Raw genomic sequence first — 26,893 nt, forward strand, 5'->3', positions numbered from 1 at the left:
AGTGCCTATGGTACCCTTATCATGTGTGGAGGTAGTTAAATGAGGGAAATATCTGCTCCCATCTTTAATCATAAATAAGGTTGCAGAGAGAGAAAGTGTGGTTGTGGCTCCCTGAAAGGGATTAGCATCTAATGCCTCATTGACATTAAAACTGTGGAGTCCCATTCCTCTCCCTGTTCTTTTCTCTTTCTTCTCTCCTAGATTGTTTTGTACTTGCTCTAGCATATTTGGAACACCCTGTGAGCCAATTCTCTTGCTAAGCTGCTGGAACTCTAGTCCAACAAAAAATTAAAATAAATAGAATTAATGAGCTGAACTGACTCAGATGAGAGTGCAATAAAAACCAGGGCCTGTGCAAAAGCATAACTATGTAGACAATTTTGGGGAGGAGCAGTGAAATAGTTGCAGTCCATGTTTTAGTTGGCATCTTGTCACTCACCCTGAGGCAGTCTTGTTCAAAGGTTTTGGCTGTGGTTTCTTTTCTGTGGAGTCAGCATCCTTTTTGTGTCACACCCACTTGGATTCCTGAAGCTTAGTTTGTTTTCCATGGCTTTGGCTTGGCACAAAGACTTGTTACTCTGACAGGTAAGAGCACCATGTCATCTGTGGATGTTTTTGTGACTCTTGGTGTCCTTGGTCAAACTCCTGAGGAAAGACAGGCATCTTTCTCTCTGCTTTTTTTGACCTAACAGGGATTAGTCTGAAATTTCACTGCCCAAATGCAAAAGCAGAGGAAACTTTCAGCCAGAAGTTGAATGCCTTTTAAACACTGAGCCACGGGACTCTCATGTAGTGGGACACTGGGGGAGAGGAGGGAATGGATCACACAGGTGGGCTTAAGAATGTAAAGTCCTGTAACCTGCTGGAGGTCTCTCTATCTTTGGAGCCACCAATGGGCTCCAGAGACATCTTTTAAGATCACTGCATGACAGGAGCTTCTGCTGTGTGAGCTGGAGCTGAGAGCAGACCTTAAAGCGCTTACCAGAGCAGAGCACAGCCCACAGACTGGCTTATGAGGTTATTTTTACACATCTCCACAAAGAGACACCAAAGCCCTGGGAGCTGGGCTTTGTTGAGATGCAGCTCTTACACCAAGGGACAATGAAGGAGTCACAGGCTGCCACTGGTCTATTGCATAACCGGATCAGACATTTTAATGAGCTTCTGCTCGCCCAGGCTCCATCAGCCCTGCTGATTGGTAATCAAGCAGGACACTGCTATAGAAACCACTCCAGCAAACAGCAGTTCTGAATGTACTTAAGAAGATGAGTTGGAATTGAAATGCAAACAAACTGTGGATCAGCCCCTCGCTTTCTGAGTTGTAGGAGCCTGTTGTCTTACTGTTCATGTTACGGTTTAATCCATCTTGAATTTAAGTTTTGAGAGGTATTTTGTACATTTCACTTCATAAAGCAGTCTCCTCTAGTTCTTTAATTTCCTTCCCTTTATAATTCTTCATACCAATTCTTAGCAAATAGCTACAAAGAAGCAATTATAAATACATCTTCAAGATTTCTCTAATAATTTATTCTATAAAGTATGTTTATAAAAGAAATTGAACTACAATCAATTTTTAGGATAAGAGTCTATATGACAGAGTGGAACAGCTATGAAATAACACAAATTGTTTATTTTAAAACTGAATTGTAAAGCAAAATAAAAGGAGACTCCAGATAATTCAGTTGATTAGACTCAAAGAAGACCAAGTAAAGAAGGAAAAAACTGTTTAAGGAGTTACTCTTAAAATTTGGGTTGTTGTCAAAGACCTGACATCCACTACAGGATATTTATGATATTACTCAAGAGAATACAGGAAATATTTGATGTTATCCTTTACTGTATCCCTTAGGACCCCAAGCTTCTAAAGATACCAGCCTCTCTCTGTACCAAAATCCTCCTCATGTCACTCTGTTAAGAATCACTTTAGAAAGCTGTGTTTTACTTCTCACCCCAGTTTACAAAGGCTATGTTATACCAAATTGCTGCATTATCAATGAAGGATTGTGTTGGACTACAGTTTTTCATAAGCTAAAATTTTCTCATTCTTTTGCTTGAATGCATCTCACAAAGACTTTTCCTTTCCTGGCCAGCCTTTTAAAAAAACATAAACCAAACCTGATCCATGATGCACAGCAGAGTGCTTGGGGAGGTCTCCTTTGAATAGCATCAACTTCAGGAACAGCTGCTAAGATCAAATGGACAAAGGGAATTCGGCACCACCCATGCCTGTATTATGTTTTAAAGCTCCAGGAGCTTAATCCTTCCTGTGAACAAGGTCTGTTGTCCCCCTTGCCATTCCCACTAACATATTCTGTGTAAGTCTGCTTCCTCCTCGCAGTGCACCTGTGGCAAAGCTGCAGAATAAAGATCCAAAGTGTCTGCATTAACCAGAGTGATAAAATGGAAGTTTTCTTCTCCACTGTAAGGAATGATTTCCTACAACCCAAATAACACAAAAAGAACTTCCAGTTATTAGAAAAAATTTTAATGCTTTTGCAAAGGTACCAAAAGCCAAAACAATAATTAGTGTTTCTGCAAGCTAACAGAGTGTCCTTGTCAGCTTACTTGCCCCTACTCTTTTCCACCTGCCTGGAGAGGTAGTTATGGTCTGCTCATAAATGGAAGAAATAGCTTTATTTCCAATATGTGTGGCAGGAGTATACTTTGCCCCTGAAAGTTAATTTTTTTTTTTTGCTTTTGAAAGGCTGATTTTGACCTTACTCAGCATTTTTCCCTTCTTAAGCTGACTTTTGAAAACAAGAAATGCTGAATGAAAGAGAATCTGGAAGCAGGGCAAGCAGTGTGAGAGAGACGTAGGGAGGTTTATCACAGTGGTGTTTGTGGCACGAAAACCTACATGGTCCATTTGCTTTTGCAGCTCCATCCCTTGTTGCACACAGAGCATTGTTCTGTTTACATGGTGACCCTAACAGTGAAAATGCTAATGGTACTACTTGTGTCCCGTTACCACTTTCTTATACTGAAAATACTCAGAAAATAAGCAAAATTTGCCAACTTGGCTGGACAACTGAATTTAAGAAAATGTATGTAACTACAATCTATTAAAAATAAATATTTTATATCCTAATCACAGCTATTTCTCTGTGGTGGTGTCTTTGTAGTCACAATAGTCATTCTGTCTACTGCATTCTAAGTCTCTTTTCTGTAATTTTTTTTCCTTTTTTTTTAGTGTCTTGATCTGGTCTATAACACCCTAGCTTTTGAAGAAAAAATAGCAAGAACAATCATCAATCTCTTCCTGTCACCAAAACCCAGGAAATAAAGTCTCCCAATCAATTTACTAGGTTAGAAAGCTGGCAGTAGTTTATTAGCAGTGCTTGATGCATGGGGATTTCTCCTCAAAGCATTAATGAAGAGCAACCTAACAGGCCAGGTTATATCCGTGGAACTAATGCATATTCATCACATTTCTACTACATATTCATTACATTTCCTGAATACATATGTAGATGCTAATTAATTCCATTAACTTATTTGAATATGAGGTCTTTTGAGCGTCTTTGGTGGTTGTTTGTGAACACCCCATGCCTCAAAATTTCCCTTTTATGGTCCTGGATTTTATGATGAATCTCCTTTCCTTGAGATAGCTTTGTTTAATGCTTGTGATTACTTGCACCTAATCTTCCAACAAAGTGCTCTCCTCAAAACTAAATGTAAAGAGAATATTGGACCTGTTCTGGTGACCTCATCCTAATTAAAAAAATACCACAACAGGTTAAGGTTGATTATAACGAAAATTGTTGTTTATTAACTTAGAAATACATTAGGATGAAAACTTCCAATTTTGAAAGGCAACACGTCACATGTTTAATGGTGAGACATTGGAAAGTTTAATTGATGTTCTCTGGGGAATAAATCATGTGCCAGGCTGAGTATCTTGGCGCTCCCACAGCATCACTCCCAGCCGCAGAGAAGGCTGTCAGGTCTTCCACAGGGACGCATTTTCGTGACATGGGACTGGGAGAAGAACCCATTGAGAGGAGCTGTGGAGAAGGACTTGGGGGCTCTTGTGGAGGAAAAGGTGGACATGAGTCAACCCAGAAAGCCAGCCCCGTCCTGGGCGGTATCCAAAGAGCCACGGCCAACAGGTCAGGGAGGGGATTCTCCCTCTCTGCTCCCGTGAGAGCCTGCCCGGAGCACTGCACCCAGCCCCGGTGGGCTCAGCACCAGAACGGTGCTGCCCTGGGACAGCGGGTCCTGAGGAGAGCACGAAGATGCTCAGAGCCGGAGCAGCTCTGCCCCTCAGGCTGAGAGCTGGACGTGTTGAGAGCCTGGAGATGGCTCAGGGCAAACCTCACCACACCTTCCCGCTCCTGAAGAGAGCTTTTCAAAGAGACAGAACGCCTTTGACACGGGCAGGGAGGGACGGCTCCAGCGGGCCGGGTTTCAGGGGGCCGGGTTTCCGCCGCCCGAGGAGCCGGGCCTGGCAGCGGGCGGGGCCGGGGCAGGTGGCGGAGGCACGGCTGGGCCCGCGGGGGGCGGCAGGTGCCGTTCAAGGTCTCCCGGCAACCGCGCGGCCAATGGCGGCGGGGCGGGGCGGGGCGCGGCGCGGGTTTAACCCCGCGGGGCCCGGCCGGGGCCGTGCCGGGGCTCGCTCGGGAGCCGCTTCCCTCCGCCTCCCTGCGGCCGCAGCAGGTGGGGGGTGCGCGGGCGGGCGGGGCGTTGGGCGCGGCGGGTAACGGCGGCCGGGGCGGAGGTAGCGGCGCTAGCGGCGCTGCTCTGCCGGGCTCCGCTGCCGAGCCCGGGGCTTGCGGCGCTCCCGTGGGCTGGGCTTGCCCCGGGCCGGGCAGGGCCCCGTGCGGGGGCGTAGGAGCCGCCGGCCCGGGCGGGTTGTGGGTGGCATGTGCTCCGTTCTCTCAGGCTCCGGCTGATCCCCGGGACGCGGGAGAGCCGCGGCGGGGCTGGGGCTGGGGCTGGGGCTGGGGCTGCCGGCGCTGTAAGGCCCAGCGTTTGCTATCTCTGTGAGGCTACAAGCGGCTGATGCTCGGAGGTGAGAGCCGTAAAGCTTTCTACTGAGTCAGGGAATCTGTGGCTGCTCGGGCTGAGCTGGGCTCACGTGATGTAGGAGTGTGTAGGTTTCGTGACTTGGGTTTTTTTTTTTTTTTTTTTTTTTAATTTATTTATTCATAGCAAAGCTACTTTAAATTTGAAGATCAGATCGTAATGCGGGACTAGTTTGTAGTGTTCCTGCATCCCAAGATTGTGTAGAACGCTCAGCTGCTAGCGGTGGTGAGTGAAATAGTTAAGCCGAGCTCCATAGGCTGCCAAGGTATGATAGGAATTTCAGGGCAATGGCTTAAAATACGAAGTATTGGACGTGTAATGTGAACGTATTAGGTGAATTTTAATAGTGAACTTGGAAAGGAGACCTAGAGGAAATTATTTGATACAATGAATGGCGATTTCAGATTATAGGTGTTTATGGAGGAAGATATTGTTTCTAGGGTTTGTTTTTGTTGTTTTTTTTTTTTTTGGGGGGGGGATGGGGGGAGAAAGCTGTGATACCAATATCAGTTATAATTTGAACTGCAAAGATCACAGGAGAGGGTAACAGCAGGCTCATGGGGCTCAGTATCTTGGTTCTGAAGCTGGCAGCAGATGCTAAGGAAAAGCTGTTAAGTACAGTTGGGTTGTACAGCAATGCTTTTATCTGTGTATCCTCCCAAGATGCTGCAGTCTGGAGTTGAAGGCTGCATCTGTCTTTTAAAATGTAATAGATGCTGATGGGGGCTTTTCAAAACATTGGAGGCAGTTTATGTATTGAGTATTCACAGCAGCTCGTGGTGATGCAAGTCCACAGTTTGTGTTTTATGTGGAAAAAATGCTCTTATTTCCCAGCTTGTGCACTGAATGTTTCATTGCGTTCTTTATAACTGCTGTGTTAAAAGAAGCAAAGAATATTTGTTTTCTGTATGTTGGTCCTGTTTCTCCAGCTGTTTCCTCTTCTCGTTGAAAAGTCACAGCTTATTAGTTTCTTGCATGAATGTATTACTTGATCTTTGTTGCACCATATTTAGGTATATTCTGTCTTCTTTTTTTTTTCAGGGCAGGTTGTATCTCTGTGAGATGTTTAAGGCATAGGAGCTTAGTATTCATCAGGAGACATTATGGTGGTCTGTTCTGTCCTCTGTCCCAGGGTTCTGCTAACTGCCTGGGAGCTGTTATTTCCAGAGACCAGTCATAGGGACTGGCATCTCTTCCTGCATGACAATGCCCAACTAGAGCCTGTTGGTTTAAGTGCATGGCAGAGTTGTCTTTTTCATTGCGCTTGTGTTTATGAACAAGGAATTTCAGCTGCTGGTTTTTATTATCCATTTGTTCAGTTTGAGGACAACCTTCTGCAGTTTGTCATTCAGCCTGTGTTTATTTTTGTGAATAACTCTGTGTAGTACATGAGTATATCATGTGTTATGGAGAGATGCTTGCACAGACCCCTTTGGAGCTCTAATTTTTCTCTTTGTCACTTTCATACACTGCTCAGCCATCTATAACTTGTTTGTACACTTTGCCCTTTCCATTTATAATTGGTCATTAATAAATTCCATAACACCTTAATTTAAGAGCTTTTGGAGGGAACATTGTGAAAAGCTTTTTGAAAATCCAGTTTTGCTGTCTTGCCCAGGTGTGTTGGGTGATTCCTTCTTCCAGAGCACTGTGGCTGACTGGTTAGTGTTCCTTGCTTCCACAGAAGGTATGCTGACACTTCACCAGTCCCATTTGTTTGTCAAGTCTTTTCTGTAACATGTTTTGATTAACAGAAACCTAGATTTTACAGGAGAGTTATTCCTTGAGTTCCCTGGTAATCTCTAGAGAAGTTATGTAGTTATCTTCTTGCATTCCATGCCTGATTTAGCTTTCAGGTTACATGCTGCTGAAACATGTAAGTTTCCTAATTTCTGGTATTTGGAATACTAGTTGAGGCTCTGCCCAGTAAATATCTCACCAACTTTAGGAATTAATAAGACAGCAGTTTGCTTTTCTTTTAAAAACTTGTCTGCTTGCAGAGACAGCCAGCTGTAAAGTTTGGCTCAAGCTGACCTCAGGGAGAAGAGGAGAACATGCAGAAGATGGTTTCTGAGGTTCTCTTGTCTGTAACAAAATGTTCTGCTCTGGCTACATATAGTAAATGGGTTGTGAATGCAGAGGGAGAAATGCAGTTTTGAAGATTAACAATAGAGTAATTGTTTAGTGATAGGAAAATGCTAATGTGAAATCCATGGTGTTAGTTCAAAATGGGGTAGGAATTTGGGAGCCAGATAAAATGTTTCCATGTGTTTCAGTTTTTCAGTGATTGAAGTAACAGAATTTCAGTCATCTCTGTATGTAGCATGTAGAGTTGAATCTTGAGGCAGTACATCAGATTATATTCCTTGTAACCTGAGTGTTTGAGGCAAAGACCATGGCAGATCAGACACTGAACACTGAATTTTACCAGATGTAAGAGTATATTCTTGTGTAATTATGTGTGTTGAGAAGATTGAATACTTCTTTTCTTAAAGCCCTTGGTAATTTTAATTTGCTTTCCTGTGTGTTTTTTTTTAAGTAAAATGGAGGAGAGAAATGAGTTGGGATTTTTGAGTATGATGTATTCAGAATGAATGGAGACTTCATACCCACAGGCTGGGTGGTTTGACGTGATTGTTTATGCTACTGGGAAATTTACCTGAAAATCTGATATTACTTAAAGTTTCCATGGAATGTGGATAAGTTGAGGGATTCCTTCACCCTCATTTTGAAGCTAATAGATTAATGATTAAATTGCCACAATTTTGTAAATGTGGGAAGAAAAATCTGGGCTCAGATTTAATTACAAGAGCCATCATTAAAATTACATTTTTAAATAAAGGTCACTAGAATGAATAGATTTTTAGAGAAAGGTATTCTTTTTACTGCACCATTGTCACTGGATATAATACATATATTAGTGCTAATGATAAACTGCTATTAGGAATTGTGTAGAGAGACAATGAATGTCAAAACTCTAGGAAGGAAATGCAGGGACTTTTGTGGCACTTACATGAATTGAAGCAAGTATATATCATGGCATTATCAGGGATGTATTTGGGAACCTTCAGTGTCATGTCTAGAGTTTACACCCTAAATTTACCTAGAGTTCTCTGTCTCTTTGTCAATCCAGATAAAAGCCATCTGTGTGACATCTGTGGATTACACTTAGACAAGTGTAAAAGCTTTAAGCAGCTCCATAGCTCCCTTTGGTATTATTTTGATAGAAAAGAAGCACATTGGTCTTCAAGTAAATGCTAAGTACCCCCACAGTTTTACAAGTTGAAACACATGCATGTCACAAGTTGTATTTGAAATATGCAGAGAAGGAATGGTAGATTATTTCTGGTTGGTGATGACTTTCTTCTGAGGCACTGCACCTCTCCAGAGGTGCTTTTCCATTTCCTCCCTACCTTGGCAGGGGTAGAAGTTTTCTGGGTTAGCAGATACTGCATTTCCCACTTGTGTCACACCCTGTCTGGGTTGGGGATGACCAGATGGTGCAATATGATCACAGCTCAGCACTGTGGCAATTCTCTGCTGGTTGTTTGAGTGTGTTTTACAAACCCAGTTACAACTGCTTTTCAAGTTTAAACATGATATTTAGAAATTTTAAGTGTGCTTTTATGTTAAGTTTATAATTCTACTTCTTGTTGCTTATGACTTTCAAGTTTTTATATGGCCTGCACTCAGGCTTAAATGATCAGATTTCTGTCTTAAATCTTGGCACATCTGTCGGTTCCTCTCCTGCCCCCAAAACACAAGCCAGTACTTTTATGAACAGCTTCTTTGAGCTCTTTGAACTTATGAAATATACTAATTTTGAACTTTAGTCGTGTTCTTGAAAAGAAAGATGTATTTATTAATGAATTATCTAGATGTTTCTGGAAATACTTATGTGGGTTTTTTTTTCCAAAATTTCCCAAGGTGACTTTCAAAGAAGTTCTGGTATGTTATTACCGTGACAGTGCTTTTTTTAAAGTTCCTTGGGGTTTTTGTACTTCACTTGTTCTAACTAGCACTTAAATGCCTTGGTTTGATTACTACTTCCTTGGTGTAATCAAACTCTCTGTGATTTTAGTGGGGTGTATGTTTGGGTCTTTTTGTTGTATATAAGATTTTCTTTTTTTCAGTGAGATGGCTCTGCTCTTGTATTCACACTTTGGAAGTTGGGTCCCAGAGGCTCATTCTTGCACAATCCATCTGTGTCTTGGCCTCCAGGAATTCCTTGCTTGGGAGAGGAAGTGACAATCCCAGCTGGGGCAGTTACCTCTAGAGAGCAGTGGGTGGTTACAGGGTTTTGGGCAAGTCATTGAACCTCGTAGGGAATTAACTCTAAAGAATCCCTGTGCACAGGGTAGTCTTGCTAGAGCATCTGCTCTGAATGAGTCTGTGTGTGACTTGCAGGGTGCAAATTTAGAGAATCATTGCATTCCTACACCTGGATTAGTGCTGCTTCCAGTCAGATATTGTTTAGGGTGGCAGATGCTGTGTCAGAATAGTTCTGTCAGTGCAGAGAGACCTGGGGGTTGATAATACTGTGTGTGCAGGGAGTGTGGGTGCAGTCTGTAAGAATAAAAGCCAGTTGGTTTGGAAGTAGCACCATATCTAAAATGAGATAAGTATTTTTGTGGATTTTCCAACAGTCCTTGATGGAACTTGTATCTTAAGATTCTTAATAATCTTTTGGAAAATGTTATAAGATTGCAGGGTTGTGATGTCAGTAATGAAAACGTACTTGCACACTTATTTGCTGCCTTTTTCTCTTGTGTTTGTGCATTTATCTGTCTGATGGATCCAGCAGAAATAAAGTAGAATGTAAGAGGTGTGTTCTCTTAATACTTACTGACTTTGAATTTTGTTTTAAAGGCACTGTTGTCTAGTTAATTTGTGAGCATCTTGCGTTTATTGGGGGGGGGGGGAATTGAAAAATATGCATAAATCAAATGTAGAGAGAAAGCAGAACAAACAATTTCTTTAACAAGAACAGCAACTAGATCATTACATTGACTGTTTTCTTGCTGGCTTGTGTGTACTTTCTGATCTGAAAAAGTTTTCAGGAGCTACTAAATTACAGCACATGAGGAATAACTGTTTACCTTTTTTTCCATGTCCGTTTATGAACCTGGGGGAAAAATGTTCATCCACCTGGATAATTACTTAGAGGGTTTTTTAATGCTGAGCATTCTGTGACTGTGCGCCAGTATGATCTCTTAAACTTGGTGTTTCTTTGGACACTGTATGTTGTGCTTTGTCATTTGATAAGGAGTTTTACTGTCTTTGTGTTCTCAAGAGACCTTAGGGGTAACAAAACACTCCCCCCTGTCCTTTCCCTTCTTTGCGCACCCAAAGGTTTTTTTTTCCACAGTGATAAAAATACAAGGTTTTGGTGTCAGAAATTTAGAAGTTGCTTAGCCAAAGTGTATATATTGGAACATTAGCAAGGGGTTAGAGAAGAACATGCATGTGCTCTAAAATCTACCGAATCCATCTAAAACAGACTTCAGACTTTGTTCCAAAGTGTTGGTGGAAACAAAGGGGCCTTCTTTTCTGTCAGGTGGAAAGTTTGTTTCCCTGAAGTATCTTTGTTCCCCTAACAGCTGATGGGTTGTGCTGTCCAAATCTTTAGCATCCAAGCTGGATTTAAAGTTTCCAGCAGTGAGAGATAACTAATGCTATTATGTGCCTTCTGTGTGGTGGAGGTGGGGTGAGGGGACAATCAGTTTGTTCTTTCTTTAGAGTGGGTGGCTTCCCTTTGGTTTCCAGAGGGACAGTGCTGTACTGAGCCTGTGCCAGCAGGGCAAGGCTTCTCCTGTTTGTTTCCTTCGACAGTTTTGGGGTTTCTGCAAGGAAGCAAGCAACTTGCTAGGGAAAGGCAATATTAATAAATGCGTAAGTTAATTTAAATGGTTAAATATTTATTAAAAGCGCTTTTGTCCCCTGCTGATATATCCTCTCTGGAGCCTTTGTAATACCTCTCTTTAAGCAACAATGGGACAGACATATGTTAAAACTTCATGCAAGTTTACAGAAATAAAATTGCTTCCTGGTTATATATGACAGGAAAAAATATTTGTCTTGCTTTGTGTTTTATGATGTACATCAACAGAAACAACTAGTTATCTGTGAGTCTTAATTTTCATGTGTGCCTGGCATTTTGGCTTTAGTTAATGGTTTACAAGACAGTTAAGGATAAATATAGATAGATGTATCATTTTTTACAGTATACTATTTGCTGTGCTTACTGTGTTCCAAATTTAGTGTAAAGAAGTAGAGAAATTTCACGTGGTTCAAGTTCAGTAGTCACTCTCCTGGGCTGCCTTTATCCTTCTAGCTGTATTAGCTGCTTTTGTTAATCTGAAATGCTCTTGCTATTTTAGGAGATGCCTACGTAACACACATTGCCAGCAATTGTACTGAATACTTTGCTGCTGAACCAGTTGCTCAGGTACCCAGCCTGTCTCTGTTGCTATGGGAGATTGGAGGACTGTTACTGTGCCGCTGCTGTCGTCAGGTAAACTGGGAATATTCTGAATTTAGTTGATTTCCTGACTTTACCAGCAATGTTATAGTAGCTAAAGAGAGACTGTAATTTTGTGCATGACATATTTGAGTAGTTAAACAGTGTGGTAAAAAATACAAACAGTGCTTTGTCTTGGATTGAATCCTTACAGAAATGCTAATGTAAAATATTGTACTTGCACATGTATAGAAAGGCTAAGAGCTTGCAGTCACATTTTATTTTTTATAATCATGCCTATCAATGTGTCTTGTGTTTTCACAGATTTCTTTACTTGTTCTATATTCTTTTGCTTAATAAATTGGTTACAAATTTGTTAAAGGAGTAAATATTTTCTTGCCTATTTCTGCCTAGTGGAAGAGTAAATTACAGCATATACTTAATAAGTGTAATAATACCATACATTCTATAAGAGTTTTACTGAATGCACATCTCTTCACCTGTGTTGTAGCAAGTCAATAAAAAGGAAGTGTGCTCAGTTTTTTCTTGGTGGATGAGTAAAATTTGAAAGGTAAAACACTTTAAAGTGTTGTCTAAATCTTCAGTGGAAATTTCTTTTTTTATATGTATCTTGTGAATGGTTTAATGTCATTCTAGATCAAATTCTCAGTTCTAGAATCTAAATTTCTGTAAATAATAACTTGAATACATAAGGGTTTGATTTTACGTGATGTGTTAAAATAATAGCTGATTTCTTCTTAATGTTTAACTTTTAGATAGCAAAAATATATTTCCATATACCTCAGAAAGGAAATCTCCTGCAAGCATGAGCTCAGAAGTGCTACGCTTGTCACTGCCTTCAGCCAAAAGCATGCACAGCTTTTTCAGTGCCTTCTGCACAGAAGAGAATATTGAACAGAGTATATCCTATATTGATAGGGTAAGCCAGATCTTTCTGTTTATTGGGGATTGTCACCTGCACACAATCAATTGTGGTAAAAAAGATTGACTGAATTAAGAATGCTTCTTCCTCAGTGCCCAGAAGCTGAAGTTGGTGGGAAGTAGAGTCACGTTTTCCCCCTTTATACAGGATTTCACCTGAAACTGTTTGTCTTTTAGAGAATGGTGGGAGATTGATCCAGTTATTGATCTCATTTCCCCCCTTCTCTCCCCTTGTCTTTTACCAGGAATTAACAACGATGGGGTTTCCCTCTATTTATGCGGAGTCCAAAGGAAAAGAATTAGATTTAGTGTCTATGGTCAATTGTATGAATGAATTGCTTGTACTGCAGCACAAGAACCTCCGAGCTCAGGAAGAAATAGAAATACAGCATCTCAAACTGGGGAGTGATATGGATCACTTGCAGAACTGCTATACTAAGTTAAAGGTAGAAAAAAAAGATCATTCCACTAGAATTATGTAGCTCTTCTTTTTTTGTGGGTTTTTTTTCTACCCAGTACTAATTTACAGTTGTATTTTCACGTGTATTTTGGGGAATTTTGGAAGTCTTTTTTTCCAAATGAAAATGCCTTGGTGTTAATGAATTATGAGCTAACAAGAGAACTTCTAATTACTCGGAATTTTAGCCTGCTTAAATCAATCCTTCCCCCCCTAATCAAGGAAGGGGGAAGACTGTTTGAACCGGGAGTGTTAACGTACACTTAGAGTGAAAACATTAAACACTTCAGTTCCCATCACTTAGTATTGCTTAAAAGGGTATGCCCAGCTCTTAAAGATAAATTCCCAATGTAATTGTAGCAAGTAAAAGCATGCATAACCCTTCTAGTGTGGAGTTTTTTAGTCTTTTTCCATATAATAGTTTTTTAGCTTTTTCCATGTGTTTTTTTTTTTGTTATTGGATGCCTCGAACATCCAACTACAAAGTCTCTTTGTAAGAATTGCTCAGAAACTGTTGTCAAACCACAAGTTACTAAGCTTCATTTTATCACAGGATAAACACATGCTCAAGGCCAGTCCCTGTGGAGTAGCTGATATATTGGAAGTTCCTGGGTGCACTTGTATGTGCAGTCATATTAGAAAAGACTTTCTCTTAATTCTGTCAAGAAAATAAAATATAAAAAAAGAGAAAATATTTCAGTGCATGATTCAGTGCTTTTTTAGGTTTGCTTTTCACTTGGGCTGGTCAGCACTGTCTCCTTGAAAAATACTGCTGTAGATTTTCAAAATCCCAGTAGCCCTCTTGCTGAGATTGGTCATTCATGTAGAAGGATTTTGATTACAGATTCAAAGTAATCTATAACTGCACTGATTTTTATACAAACACTGTAAAATGCTAGGTTCTAGAACACTCCAGTTGCTTTCCCTAGATGAATAGCTGTAAGAGGAGAGAGGGAAATAATCTTAGTATTGCATGAATCCCAGGGCATCTAATTGACTGTCAGATTGTGAAGTTCCTCATGTAGATTCTTTCAGCTAACATACAGCAATCCTCTTGACTTCCACTATTGTTACCTGTATTTCACTGTGGTGTGTTTAGAAGTTCTTGTTGCTTAAACTTATCTACACATTTGTACCTCAGTACGCATAGGAAGGAAAAGTTTGTATTTGGCTTGTCATTTAAGCTGCCAATTTTAGGTCTGAGTCTCATTCATGGACAAAACTGTTAAAAATGCTAGTTTGCATTGTCTGTTGTAACGAGATCATCTGTCTAGCCTTCTCTGTATATGTGAAATGTTCCATTTGCATTGTTATGGTCACAGTCTGTATTATCTGTGTAAATTGTACCCTTAATTATTCAACAGAAATGCTCCAGTAAAACTGTAGTTCCAAACTCATCCAGGTTGCTTAATATCCACCTCACTCTCACAGTACAGATATGCTTACAGAATCCTGACTTGAGGAAAAAGTCCTAACTGTAAAAGATAATACCTTTTAAATACTAGGCCATATCTCATGTGAGGTGGTTTGGCAGTTTGGTTAATATGGCTTGTTTGTTTTGGTTGGTTGGGTTTTTTTAAATCTTTGCTTTTAATTCCTATTGATACTGAACTATCAACACTTTTTCTAGGAACAGTTGGAATTATCTAAAAGGGAAATAGTTGGGCTTCAGGAAAGAGACAGACAACTGCAAAGCAAGAACAGAAATTTGCACCAGTTACTTAAAAATGAAAAGGATGAAGTGAGTTGTTTTGTACATTAACACAAGTAATTTATAGATATTGAAGAATATTTTTTGTTATGCACGGAGTCTTGTAATTGCTCATTTTGAATGTGGTTTTTTGTTTGGTAAATGTTGTCTTTAAGTTGACTGACTTGTTGCATATGGATAAATAGGTTCTATAAGGGATAGGTCCAAGTTACAACAATAGTAGAGAGTAATGCAGAAATGCAGATGTGCAGTTTTCTGGGATTTTCTGTACAACTTTAGCTTAGAATGTTCAGATATATCAAAAAGTAGGAGGGGCAACAGGATTCAGTCACTTAAACATTTGTGTATAGAGGCTTTTCGGGTTTTCTTATTATATTATAGAGGGGAGCAAAAGACCAATAAGAAGGGAGGTGGAGAGAAACCCAGCTCAAAAACACCATCTCATTAAACTTAAATATCTTGAAGCAATTAAGATCAGAAAACACTTTGGCATCCATGACACTTCTTAGTTTGGCACTTGTTTCCTTTATGCTCCTTCCCTAGCATTGTACTTTACATGGCTCCTGTGTTTTTGTGAATGTGGCTCCTCTAAGTTTCTGTGCATGTTCTGTGTTCATAAACATGTTCATACAGTTGGGAATAAAGTACTAACTGTTCATAATGAACTTTCTGGAATTCCAGTTTAAAATAATGAATGTGCTGTGTGTTTGTAAGGTTAAATCATAAAATTAGAAAAACCCAAACAGTACAACCATAGGAATTAATAGTATATGTCAAAAATTTGCTTTATGATCTTTTAATGTTCTTTTAGACCAAATGGAATAATCTTTCTTTCAATGTCCTGCTGCCCCAAGGAAGAGGAGTTTATTTTTTAGTGTAAGCCTAACAAGCATGCTTTAGGATTGGAGTAAACCTAGATCCTGAATATGAATTACTGAAAGTAAAGATACATCTTTCTCTGCTCTCTATAAAGGCATTAAAGGCTATGTAACTTATCAGAACATGAATTCAGCTGTACTTCAGAGAAATTATAGTATTATAATCTGCTGTTTATGATATGGGTTTCTGCTGAGAAGAACCTACCTCTCCTGAGAAGAAGTCTGAGTTCAGAGCTCTTCTGATTCCTTTTGTCACTTCCTTTCCCCAGAAGAACAGTTTAAAGGAAGTTTTGTTTTGCCTCATGTACTTTGGTTTTTTGAAGAAATTTATGTTTATACTTTAGTAGAAGAAACATGCTTTTGTGGCATTGCTTTTAGGTTCAGAAGTTACAGAATGTAATTTCAAGTAGAGCTACACAATACAATCATGATATGAAGAGGAAAGAGAGAGAATATAACAAATTAAAGGAGCGCTTACATCAGTTAGTCATGAATAAAAAGGATAAAAAGTTAGGTAAGTAGCTCTTTGAATTTTACCACAGCAAAATTAGCATATTCTGTGTGTTAACCATAGCCGTTTTTAAGTATTTTAATCATTAAAGGCAATGTGGCCCTCTTGCATATTTTAGTTGGATATTAGAATGTTAAAGAGAAGATGCAATATTTCATGTTAACTGACTGCGTAAGACTTTTCTACATTGTGTTCCATAAGATTTCTTACCAAGCATAAACCAAATGCTGATCTTTACCTAATGAGGTAGGGGTTTTTTTGTTTTTTTGGTTTTTTTTTTTGCCCTTACTAAGTAAAATTTATTCCTAGGGTTCCATAGGAATCAATGCCTATGCCAGAGCCATCTTGCCTCCATTTTCTTGCTACTGTTGCTATCATAAGATTTTGGATAATGTCATAAAATCTGTATTGTTCCAAGCATTTGCCACCAGGAAGGCACACTGCATAGGATTTTACTCTGGAGATGCTCTGCTTGTGGTTAGCACAAGTAGTGAGAGGTTTGAGAGGGAGTAACACAAGGCAGATGTTCCATCCTGTACTATGTGAAATGAGGACCAACCAGATCTCCTTTATCATGAGTACTTGTATGTTGTACTGCCCAAAATTTGTGTTCAAGACATTCATCAGTGCTATTTACCATAAATACATGGGTAACCATGTAGGTATTGTTAGGTATTAAAAAAAAATTTACCTTTTGGTTCATTTATCTGCCCTCAAAGTATTTCTATAATGTATCTCCAGTGGAAGGAACTCCTGCTCTTGTCCACCTGCTGCCCCCAAACTCAGCTGTTTGCCAGCTGTAGTCCATGTTTTAGTGAGCTCATTGTGGTCATGAAACCAGAAGAAAACTATTCCTGTTGTTGCCAAGATGGTTCTCTGCTTATTTAGTTTGCTGTAAGTCCTTCTGCTTAAGCAAAACCAGGTTAGGACACAGTGGGAGAATCACCTATTTTGGCTGCAGAAAATCTTAAGCTATCGTTTCAGTAAGCTCTAGAAACTTTGCCCTGAGGTCTGCAAAACTTAAACATTCTTGACTTCTGGTGGCTAGTACTAGTTCAAGTGTCAGTGAGGTAAAAATAGCAGGGGTTTAAAACTAGTTACTGTTTGGTTGATAGCTAACTAGCTTGGACCACCAATCTGTAGTCTTACATTGGGTTTGGGTTTCTGTTGTTGGTGTGGTAGGGGTTTTTTGATTTTGTTTTTATTCAAATGTGGACAGAAGTTTTGAGGAATGCCTCAAGAAACAATCTTAAGTTCCTTACCCTAAACAGGAGATAAAACTGGCATTATTGCCAGAATGAGCATAGACTTGATACATTGATATAAAGGGTGAAATAGGGATGAAGGTGTTAAAAAATGCATTAAAAAGACAGGGTGAGAATATATCCTTCTGAGTTTCAGAACTCAAAAACTTTACCTTTTTTCCTTTGACTGTGTTATTTTTGCTTTAAGCAGGGCCATGTGATTTGATGAGTCTGAAGTTTGAGGGGGATATTTGAGTAATATGATCTTTTTATAACTACATATAAATGAAATGTCATCTAAATTTTTATCTATTTGCATATTGTTTCACACTTTGAAATATCCTTTTCATTTGTAGCTATGGAAGTTCTAAATTATGTTGGTAGAGCTGATGGGAAGAGAGGTGCATGGAGGACTGATAAGACAGAAGCCAGGTAGTTGTCTTAGAACAACATTAATTGAAGCATGTATGAGGGCTGGTATGTTGTTACTGTGAGATTATTTCTTCCAGAAACGAGGAAGAAATGTACAAAGTTCTGTTAAGTGATTATGAACAACGCCAAAAACAGCTTTTACTGGAAAATACTGAGCTAAAGAAAGTTCTTCAGCAAATGAAGAAAGATATTATTTCACTTCTTCCACCACAGAAACAAAAACCTAAAGAGAGATCTGAAGATGGGCCAGTAAGTATTCTTCAGTTAAAATTTAGTCTCCGTGGTAGTTTGGTATAGTGCTGGAGTAATTTGATAGTTATTAAAAAGAAAGTAAACTTCTTCTGAGAGTTGCAATGGATTGCACATCATGTGCTTTGTGTGAAATTCATCCAATATAAATATTCTGCTCTCTGTGAACAATACACAGTGTATTCTTTCCAGTAAGTAAATTAAAAGCTTGAAAATCTTCTTTGAATAAATGTAAATGTAGTAGCTACTGGTATGTAATTCTGTGTTGCAAAATACTGGATTTTTGATGCCTAGGGGGTTTTGTTTGTTTGTTTCCAGATCTTAAATATTTCTTTACACAGGATATTTTTATTGAAGAGTTTACTGCCATGGCTGTGTAGAACAGCCATGTAGGTTCTCTGTCACCTTCTTTATAAGGTGTGAGTACTGTTCTTGACTGGATGACTTCCCCCACACTGGGGCAGCTGCTGCCTGACAGCAGAACTCAGCTGTGTGACCCTGTCTGGGTTGGAGATGTGAGTGACTGAGTCTTGCTAGCTGTGATGGGGCTCTGGGATCTGTCTGCTCACTTGCCTCCTCAGCATTATGCTGTCAGGGAGCTGAACTCCCTGAGAGTCAAATTTCCCTGGATGGAAAAATCTCTAAGGATTTTCTTTCTCTTCAGTAAATTGAATCTATGCACATATTTATATAAACAGATACACATATTTGGAGGGATGAAATGGTTTGCAGCTTCTTATTTCTGCTTCTACAGGTGCTGTCAGACCAGGAGGAAGATATTGGAGAATTAAACAAAGAGAATATGTGGGAATTATCTTGTGAAACTGTGCGAGAGCAGCTTACCAACAGCATTAGAAAGCAGTGGCGAATGTTGAAAAATCACGTTGAAAAGCTGGATAACCAAGGTTGGTGTTCAACTGTGTTATGTGTACATACAAAATACATTTTAGAAAAAGTATTGCGGATGTGGCACTTTGAAATAATTAGATGCAAAATATATAATTCCCTCTAAAGATCCTAGTCTTGTCACATCCTCTGGGACTTCTTGTGGCATTCTAAAACAAACTGACTGATGGTATGGTGCTGGACTCTCCTCATTTCCAGCTGTTAAACAGCATTAAGACAGCTAAAAATATATAAAATTCTTTCCTAGTATTATTTTTCCATGCAAGTAAATGCAGCTACTACCACAGGTTTGCTGTCAAGAGTAAGATTGAGAAGGTCATGCATGCCCTTGCAAATAAAACAGCAGATGGCCTTTGAGAGTATGTTTACACCCTAGAAAGGATTTCAAGAATTCTTGTAATACTTTATTTGGTGTTACTAACTGAAAAGTAAGCATGAGAAAAAATGTTTGCTCTTTTTTTGGAGTCATCTTCTAGGTTTTTTTTTTTTAGTTTATAGGGGGTGACCATAGTATAGCCCTTCAGGATTCTATTAATGTTCAAATACTGGCTTTAGGGGACCAAAACTTGTCTTATTACAATTGTTGTGATTTAGCATGCATTGAGCTAAATAAGCCGGTGTGTAATTGTACAAAATACAACCATTTCTGTAATTCATTCCCTTACTGGAATGAAAACATGCTTTCAGTGTTTGTTAGCTCCATTTCTCCTTCACAAGACTTGAAGGAAAAGGCTTTCTTTTTATATCTGTGATAAATATAGTTACTGTCATATTTTTATGAACACATAAGCCCTTCAAAAATGGGCTCAGAAGAATGGGCTAACAGCATGTCAGTGAAAAAAAAATCTTTAGTTGTCTTGAGTTTTTCTTTTAAATGACTTCTGAAGCAGTTGTGGATTTTGTGTAGCACTTACTGCAGTGTAGATGGTTGGTTATCCTTGGGGAATGTGAAACAGCCATGTTTTCATTGCTTTCTTTTTTTTTTTTTGAACTGGATTTGATGCATAATTACTCTTGTAGCACCAATTTTGGAACTCTTGTCTCTGATAGAAATGCTTTTGAGTACGCTGTGTATCTGTCTTTCATGCTGAAACAAAGTCCAAAACCTTTTGCTCTTCCAAGCTGTCTCTGATATGAGGTGTTGTGTTTTTATAACTTGCTTTAAAGATGCTCTTTTTCTCCCTTAGTGTCACGTGGACATTCAGGAGCTTTGAATGAAAAAGATGTCATTTCAAGAGAAGACCATGAGCTAGAAACTGGAAAGTTAGAGTTAGAGATTCAGCAATGTAAAGAAATGATCAGAACTCAGCAACAGCTCTTACAGGTAGTAGGCTTTATTTTTTCTTATTTTTCTTAATTGAATCCAAGTTTATTTTATTTAATTTTCCATTCTTCTTGCCTCTGAGCCTTTCTCCATTCCTTGATTGTACTTTTAAAATAAAACAACTTAGTGGATGGTCTGAGTATAACTGTGCTAGTGGCTTGGTTAATAATATAAGGACTTTTTACTCCTGGTAGGAATAATTTTGGAGGCTAAACAAAGGTGAGGCTGTCTGAACAGGGACATTTTGATTGCTATCTGAAATCTGCCCCCACTATCCACCAACTTTTGATATGCATTGTTTCCATATTAGACTTCCACCATTTTTCTGGTAAAACTGAAACTGTGGAAATACCGTACCTCTTAAGTCACTCCCAAATTAACATTTGTCTTTTGTTGCTTTATATCTACAGCAACAGCTTACCTGTGATGATGACACCACTCTGTTACTACAAGACTGCTATTTGTTGGAAGAAAGAGAGCGTCTCCAGGAAGAATGGAGGCTGTTTCGAGAGCAAAAAAGGAATTTTGAGAAGGAACGAAAAAGTTTTACAGAAGCTGCTATTAGATTAGGACTTGAGGTATTGGGCAAGGGAGCTCTTATGGAAGATGAATTACAAGTCCTTTTATGTGTGACAAAGTGCAGCCATCCAGCAATGTCTGTTTATGATGTCTGTAGAGAAAGATCATTGCCATACTGTAAAAAACATATCTTTAGTTGTTCTGGAAGATCATTCTCTGGTCAATTGGAAAAGCCAAAGTTTTTTGTGTATATTGGAAGATACAGTTTCTGCAACTGGAACCAAGCCATTTTTGTTTCGGGTTTTGAAATATTTTAAGTGCTTCCAAAATTTGTTACCTAAATCCCTTGGATACTTGTAAAGTTTGGTTTCCTACAAAAGTAAGGCCTATGCAAATTTCAGTCAAATTTGGCCTCAGGGTTGAATCTCAACGGTACTTGATTTCTAAGATTTGGTGAAAACCACTTTTTTTGCAAAAACACCAAGTAATTACTATGCTTCCCTTAGCAGGGTCATTATCTGTTGGGGTTTTGTAGGTAAGCTGGCCAGTAAGCACAAGTACTGGCAGTCAGGGTAGATGTGTCTGTGAATGAGCTCTAGCACATGTCCTTTGGTCCAGCCCATAGTTTGGGTCAAAAATGTGAAGGGGCTTACAAGCTTGTCAGGGAAAGGTCATTATGACGTGATTGTGGAACTAGGATGGTGCAGATATGACAGGAAAAGAGAAATGGACTTCATTGCTTACGGAACAGCTTGCTTTGATGTGCAGAGCAGAAAGTTGGAGTGGGATGTGATTAAAATTTATAAAGCTGTGGATTCAGTTTGAGCAGATGAAAGCCCTACTGTTGTTCACCAAATCCCTCAAGACTTGGACTAGAGGGGACTCTTAATTTTGAAATTAAATCAAAAACATACCCAAAAAGGTAGGTTTTTTTATAGTTAGGTAGTTGATTTCTGGTTTTTTGGAAGGAGATTGTAAAGGCAATGTGTACCATCAAGTTCAAAAAGCACTTTTCTGAGCTTATGGGCAGCACAGTCACAGATAATAAAAATGAGGCACAAGGGGGTCCCTTTCAGTATCTATAATCAAATGGCTTTTGGGAATGGGAACCCATGAGGGAATGTACTGCGGAAAGTGACTGTGCTCATAAATAGCATCTCTTGTGGCCATGTTGGAGACAGAATACAGAGCTGACTGGCCAACCTGTCTGACCCAGAATATAAAATACTCCAGATTTTACTTAAGCTGCTGGGATAGCAGTAGTTCACATGGTAACAAATACAAATTATGACTAATTTAATTTTATTTGCATTTTAGTGAGTGGGTTAATTTAATGTTGCACATTGAATTCAGCTTTAAAAGTAATGAGTGATAATACACAATAATTGTTTGTCTGGAAATGTTTAGGACTCCATTGCAGCCTAAGTATAACTGCTCATGCTTCAGCTTGTCAGAATGCTGAGGTATGACATGAGATGCAATGCTGTGAGCTTTGTAGGTGTTTGTGAAAGTTTGCGTTGGAGTTCAGCTTCCTCTGTTTTTCTACTGACACAGAATAGGAGCATCCTGTTTCACTGATGGTTTTTGGAGATGAAATAGCTTGTTGCTTGATTGCAGAGCTGTTGGATCTCTTGGAGGTTGTCTGTTAGGCATTATTTTCTTTTTCTGTGCTTAGAGGGGTTGGAAAGGGAAACAACCTGTTTTTCTTGCCCCAGTTTTAGACAGAAGCAGTCAGGGATATTTTCAGTGTAATTTTTCCCTGTTTAGAAGGCTTAAGAAGTAATTGTTGCTGGTAGCTGCCTTGGATGAGAGCTGCTCCAAGAGGTGGTGGTGCTCTGGGGGAATGGGGAGCACAGGAGATGCTGCCACTGGAGGGTAGAGCAGTGAAGTGACCTCTGTGGGATTTGGCTGTAAGTGCCTCCTCAGCCAATCCTCCTTGGGCTAATGCTTGCTCACAGGCAGTGTTTGCTGTGTTAATCTGCTGGCTCTCCTTGGTGACATGGACGTGCTGCAACTTTGGCTTTCTGAAATAGAATAGCATCAATTTAATGTGGGCTAGGTTTTTTCCTGTTGTCATAAGTGTAAACTGTCATTTCTTTTCCTAGAGAAAGGCATTTGAAGAAGATAGAGGAGCATGGCTGAAGCACCAGTTCTTAACTATGACTGCTGATTGCAAGTTTGAAAATTCAGCAACTCCAAGTGCCTTCTTAAGAAGCAAGTATTTGGTTCAGATTATGTTCTTGCACAGTTTCTTTCTCTTCCTTTCAAGAAGTCACAGCTATGAACAAAACAATTAAAAAACCAAAAGGTCTCAAAAAAATTTTTACCATGCATCTGTATACCTCCACATATCAGGGCAACTGATGGTTCAAAATTTCCTTTGCAAAAAGGAATTGTAACTCCCTTCCTCATAATTACTTATGTAATGAATTTATATTTGTGAAACAATCTGGTGAATATCAAATACCTGACAGCACAGCAGGTAACTTTTCAGGTGCTTTCATAAATACTGAAGAACATGTAATAATTCTGGTTTTCCACTTCATATAAAAACTTTGAAATATAAATGTGAGAAGGGATTGATCTGGCCCTGCTAAGTTTGCCATGTCTTTCCATTGACTTGAGTGATGGGTAGTTTCAGTAAACAGTAAGACATCTAACTTAATTTTGGTTTTGTTTTGAATATTCTGACAGGCTTGCAGGTTTCATGTTGGTGTTATGTCTGTGCATGCTGGAGAGGCCTTTACTTAAGGAATAAAAAAGCTTTATTAATTGTTAAGTGAGAAATTACACTTGAGTGACTTCATATGACTACCTTCAGTAGTAGCTATATATGCAAATGCTGCATTTTCAAATTTAGAGTCCTAATTTTAACATCATTCAATAGCATTACAAATACTTTAAAAATGTTATCCCAGGTCTATATCAATGACAGTTTTATCACAGCTCTGCTTTAAGGTCTTTGTGGTTTTTTGTTTTTTTCTTTAAAGCAGAGGACCCAAACCCTTGAAGGACTTGCTTATTTTCAGTGGGCTGCAGTTTAACTGGTGTGTGTCTCTCCTAGGTGCTGACACAGACCTTCGTTTAGTGAGATCTGCATCTCAGCAAAAGAGACCTCCCTCTGTGTTGAGTACTACTGCTTCACCAGAGCCTTGCCAGATATCCCAGTACATTACCCAAAACAGGTTTGTGAAACAGTGTTGTGGGTGGTTTGTGGAGTGCTGAACTCCATGGAGAGCGCAGCATAATCTAAAGCTTATGCTTGGTATATAACCAAGGCTATTAAACATTATATCATAAAAGAAATACTCTGTTTCCATTCAAAGCATTATTTATTTGCATTATAACTTCTTTTTCTGCTTCCAGTGTTGCATCAGAAAAACCTGCTGCAGATTACTTGCCAAATCTGTGGGTGGGAAGTGATGGCAAAGAAGAAACTGAAGAATGCACAAAGACATGGGAAGACTCTGGACTCGACACTCTATGTAGAAACTTGCACATGGAACAGCTGCCTTAGACTTCTAGGGTTGCCTGCTGGGATTTTTGTTAGAGACTTGTTCATAAACTTATCATTCTAAATGAAACAGAATGCTGTGAGTTTGATCATTCTTCTGGAGGATTATGTGGTGATCTGAATCGTAGTGTGTTTCTATGTGTGTGCACATGGCTTTTATTTTTTAGATAATTTTTTGCCTCTTTCTTGCAAGTCTTGAAAGAAAATTTAAGAATATATAAAAGCTTTGATATTTTTCTAGTAACAAAAGCTCTAATTCTGTGAATAAAGCAATGGTCTGAAACTTTGACTGTAATGAAATACTGGATCTTAATGTTACCTTTCATCACAGGCAGAGATAGCACTTTTAGAAATTGTTTAATTATTGGAAACATTCATTTAAGTCTCAAGTGTAACTGGCATTAAATCCTTTTTTGCCTCAACTTGAATGTACAGTATACTGTAGATTTTTAACAAAACAGGTTCTATATTTATTGTGTGATTTGAAAATACCTCTTTGATATCTCAATGATTTAAAGTGCAAATCTTTATATATGTGTAAATAGAACAAGTGGTCATGCTGAGAAACCATGAAATGAAACACATGCATACATAAATATTATTTTACATGGCATTTTAAATTGTTTTCTAGTGATACTCAGTTTACAGATCCATTAGGACTTTCAGTGGTTCAGTCAGGAACCAAAGTATTTCAAATGTGAACAATAAATGTGAAATTCTATTCTAAAAAACCCTGGTTCTATGATTTGTGTGCAGTAAACTTTTAAGCTACCACAGTTATAGGGCTATTTACAATGTATACAAATCTGGTGCTGGTTTTGTGTTTTGTTTGGTTTTTTGTTTTAATTGACTCCAGAATGTTATTTTTTGTGTAGCCTTGGGGAAGTCTCTTGTTTATAATGTAATAAAAATAGCCAAGTTAGAGGTAAGATGTTTCAAGGTCTCCTTCACCTTACTCAGTGTGTGTGATTTTCCTTGCCCAGTACAGATCCATCTTCTCCTGTTGGGTTTTTGTGCATATGTGATCATATATAGCTCTGATCCTTGTGTAATTGGCCTTTTGGAAGATGTCTGAGTTTAAACTGCCTTTCTTGGGGTCAGAGGTGTGAAATTAACTCAAGTTTAGAATCCTTCACTGAAGGATATTGGTGCTATGCCCATTCACTTCAGAGCTGGATGGAGTGTAGTGATTGGATTATCTGGAAAAATAGCAGTAGGATCATACAGGGAGAAGAAACTGCAGTTCTCAAAGAAACTGAGGTAAAAAGCTGCAGTTTTTGCTGCAGTGAATTCAGGCAGTGAATTCAGTCGATTGAGTTCCAGCTTGAGATGAAGTAATAGCCAATGTAAACTGCAGAGGATGATACTTGTGTGGTTTTCATGTAGCACCTGTAAGGGAGCAGAAGTGGATATAATGATAAACCAATACTATTGTCTTGGTGGGCTGCATGGGTAGTCAGGTTGGAAAGACAGCATCATATTTCTGTTTCTCCTGTTCTTGCCCAATAAATGGGTTTTCAGAATCCTGTCATTCATTGCTTTTTAGCAGGGTACAGTTCCTGTTTGGTTTCCTATTTCCCAGCTGTTGGGCAGCTCTTGCCTGAATTTTACTTGTGGAAGAATAAATACACTTGCAAAAAACTTCAGTGAAAATTTAATATATTAAGGAGAACAGGACTCTGCAAGCAGGATTATTTTAAAGCCAGTAGTGGCTGGAGATCTCCATGGCTGAGGCAGGATCCAGGTGCCACCAGGGGCTGCTGCTGTTCCATTGTGTGCTCATGGGTGCCCTGCTGGGACTGTCAATTGTTTGCTTTACTTGGGCTTTCCTTCTTCAGCCTGGTTTTCTTTAACTTTTGGGATAATAATGCCTTGAAGAACAAAATAACTAAAATATTTAAACTCTTGTTTCTATCAACTGAGTGATTAGCAATTAATAAAGATTTTGTACTAATTTTTTGCTTTAGAGTTGTGTAACCTGTCTTGCAGAAGTGGAAATGTGTGACAGTCTCCATGGAAGAGCTAACTGTGCTAGAACAGTGTATGCAGTTGAGTCCTGAGCTGGCCTCACTTGGTCTGGAAGTCTGGAGTACAGATTGGGTCCTGTCTGTGTAAAGAAGTAAAATATGGCTAGAGTTTATGGATTTCTCTATATTCAGTATCTGGGAAGATTTTAAATCTGAAACTACTGCAAATAATAGTGTGAACTCTGCAGAGGGTGACATTGTGGTACTTAGAGCTGTTTGAAACAACTACAGGATCTTACTCAGACTTGAAGAGCAAAAGGAGGGAGACTTCCTGCAGGAGTGTGATACAGGTGTGCCACTTCACATAGGTGTATATTTGAAATAATGTATTGAGTGCTCTTCTCAAGGAACAAGAAGTAGAGACTCTCAGCAAATGAAGACAATACAGCTATTGTTAGCTACTCATGCATGATATTGAAAAGATGAGTGGCTCTCTTAAACTGTGGTGTTTCACAAGAATCTTTAGCTACAACATTCATTGCTGCTTTTCCAGGCTGTGATGAGTGTGCTTTTACCCTAAATATCAGTCTGATTAGGTCTGAGTACTTACTTTCCAGGATTATGTTGAAGATGTTAATTTCTTTCCCTTTCATCCCCAGTGGCTAATACATAGCTCCTGCAACACAGACTGTATAGCAGAAAAACCTAATAAATGGAAATTTTTCTTAAGAGAACCTTCTCCCTACAAAACAGC

The 26,893-nt window shown here is 39.1% G+C and overlaps 1 protein-coding gene across 9 annotated transcripts; it reads left to right on the forward strand.

Moving 5' to 3' along the window:
* The first annotated feature begins 4,579 nt into the window (after positions 1 to 4,579).
* SSX2IP (SSX family member 2 interacting protein) lies at positions 4,580 to 25,409 on the forward strand. 9 transcript variants are annotated; one of them, XM_058030375.1, is made up of 17 exons: positions 4,622 to 4,656; positions 4,882 to 5,011; positions 6,644 to 6,712; positions 9,827 to 9,850; positions 11,406 to 11,539; positions 12,262 to 12,425; positions 12,673 to 12,873; positions 14,515 to 14,625; positions 15,852 to 15,987; positions 17,585 to 17,660; positions 17,738 to 17,909; positions 18,664 to 18,814; positions 20,003 to 20,139; positions 20,550 to 20,717; positions 22,764 to 22,872; positions 23,723 to 23,843; positions 24,025 to 25,409. In XM_058030375.1, exons 5-17 carry the CDS (start codon positions 11,497 to 11,499, stop codon positions 24,173 to 24,175), a joined length of 1,740 nt encoding a protein of 579 aa, XP_057886358.1. In that variant the 5' UTR covers positions 4,622 to 4,656; positions 4,882 to 5,011; positions 6,644 to 6,712; positions 9,827 to 9,850; positions 11,406 to 11,496; the 3' UTR covers positions 24,176 to 25,409. The 9 variants fall into 9 exon arrangements, with proteins under 9 accessions (XP_057886360.1, XP_057886355.1, XP_057886358.1 ...); XM_058030369.1 differs by lacking the exon at positions 9,827 to 9,850; XM_058030372.1 differs by lacking the exons at positions 4,882 to 5,011; positions 9,827 to 9,850 and having other exon boundaries at positions 4,608 to 4,656.
* The last annotated feature ends 1,484 nt before the right edge of the window (positions 25,410 to 26,893 follow it).

The sequence above is a fragment of the Melospiza georgiana genome, chromosome 9 (assembly GCF_028018845.1).
Source record: "Melospiza georgiana isolate bMelGeo1 chromosome 9, bMelGeo1.pri, whole genome shotgun sequence".
Taxonomy (NCBI): Eukaryota; Metazoa; Chordata; class Aves; order Passeriformes; family Passerellidae; genus Melospiza; species Melospiza georgiana.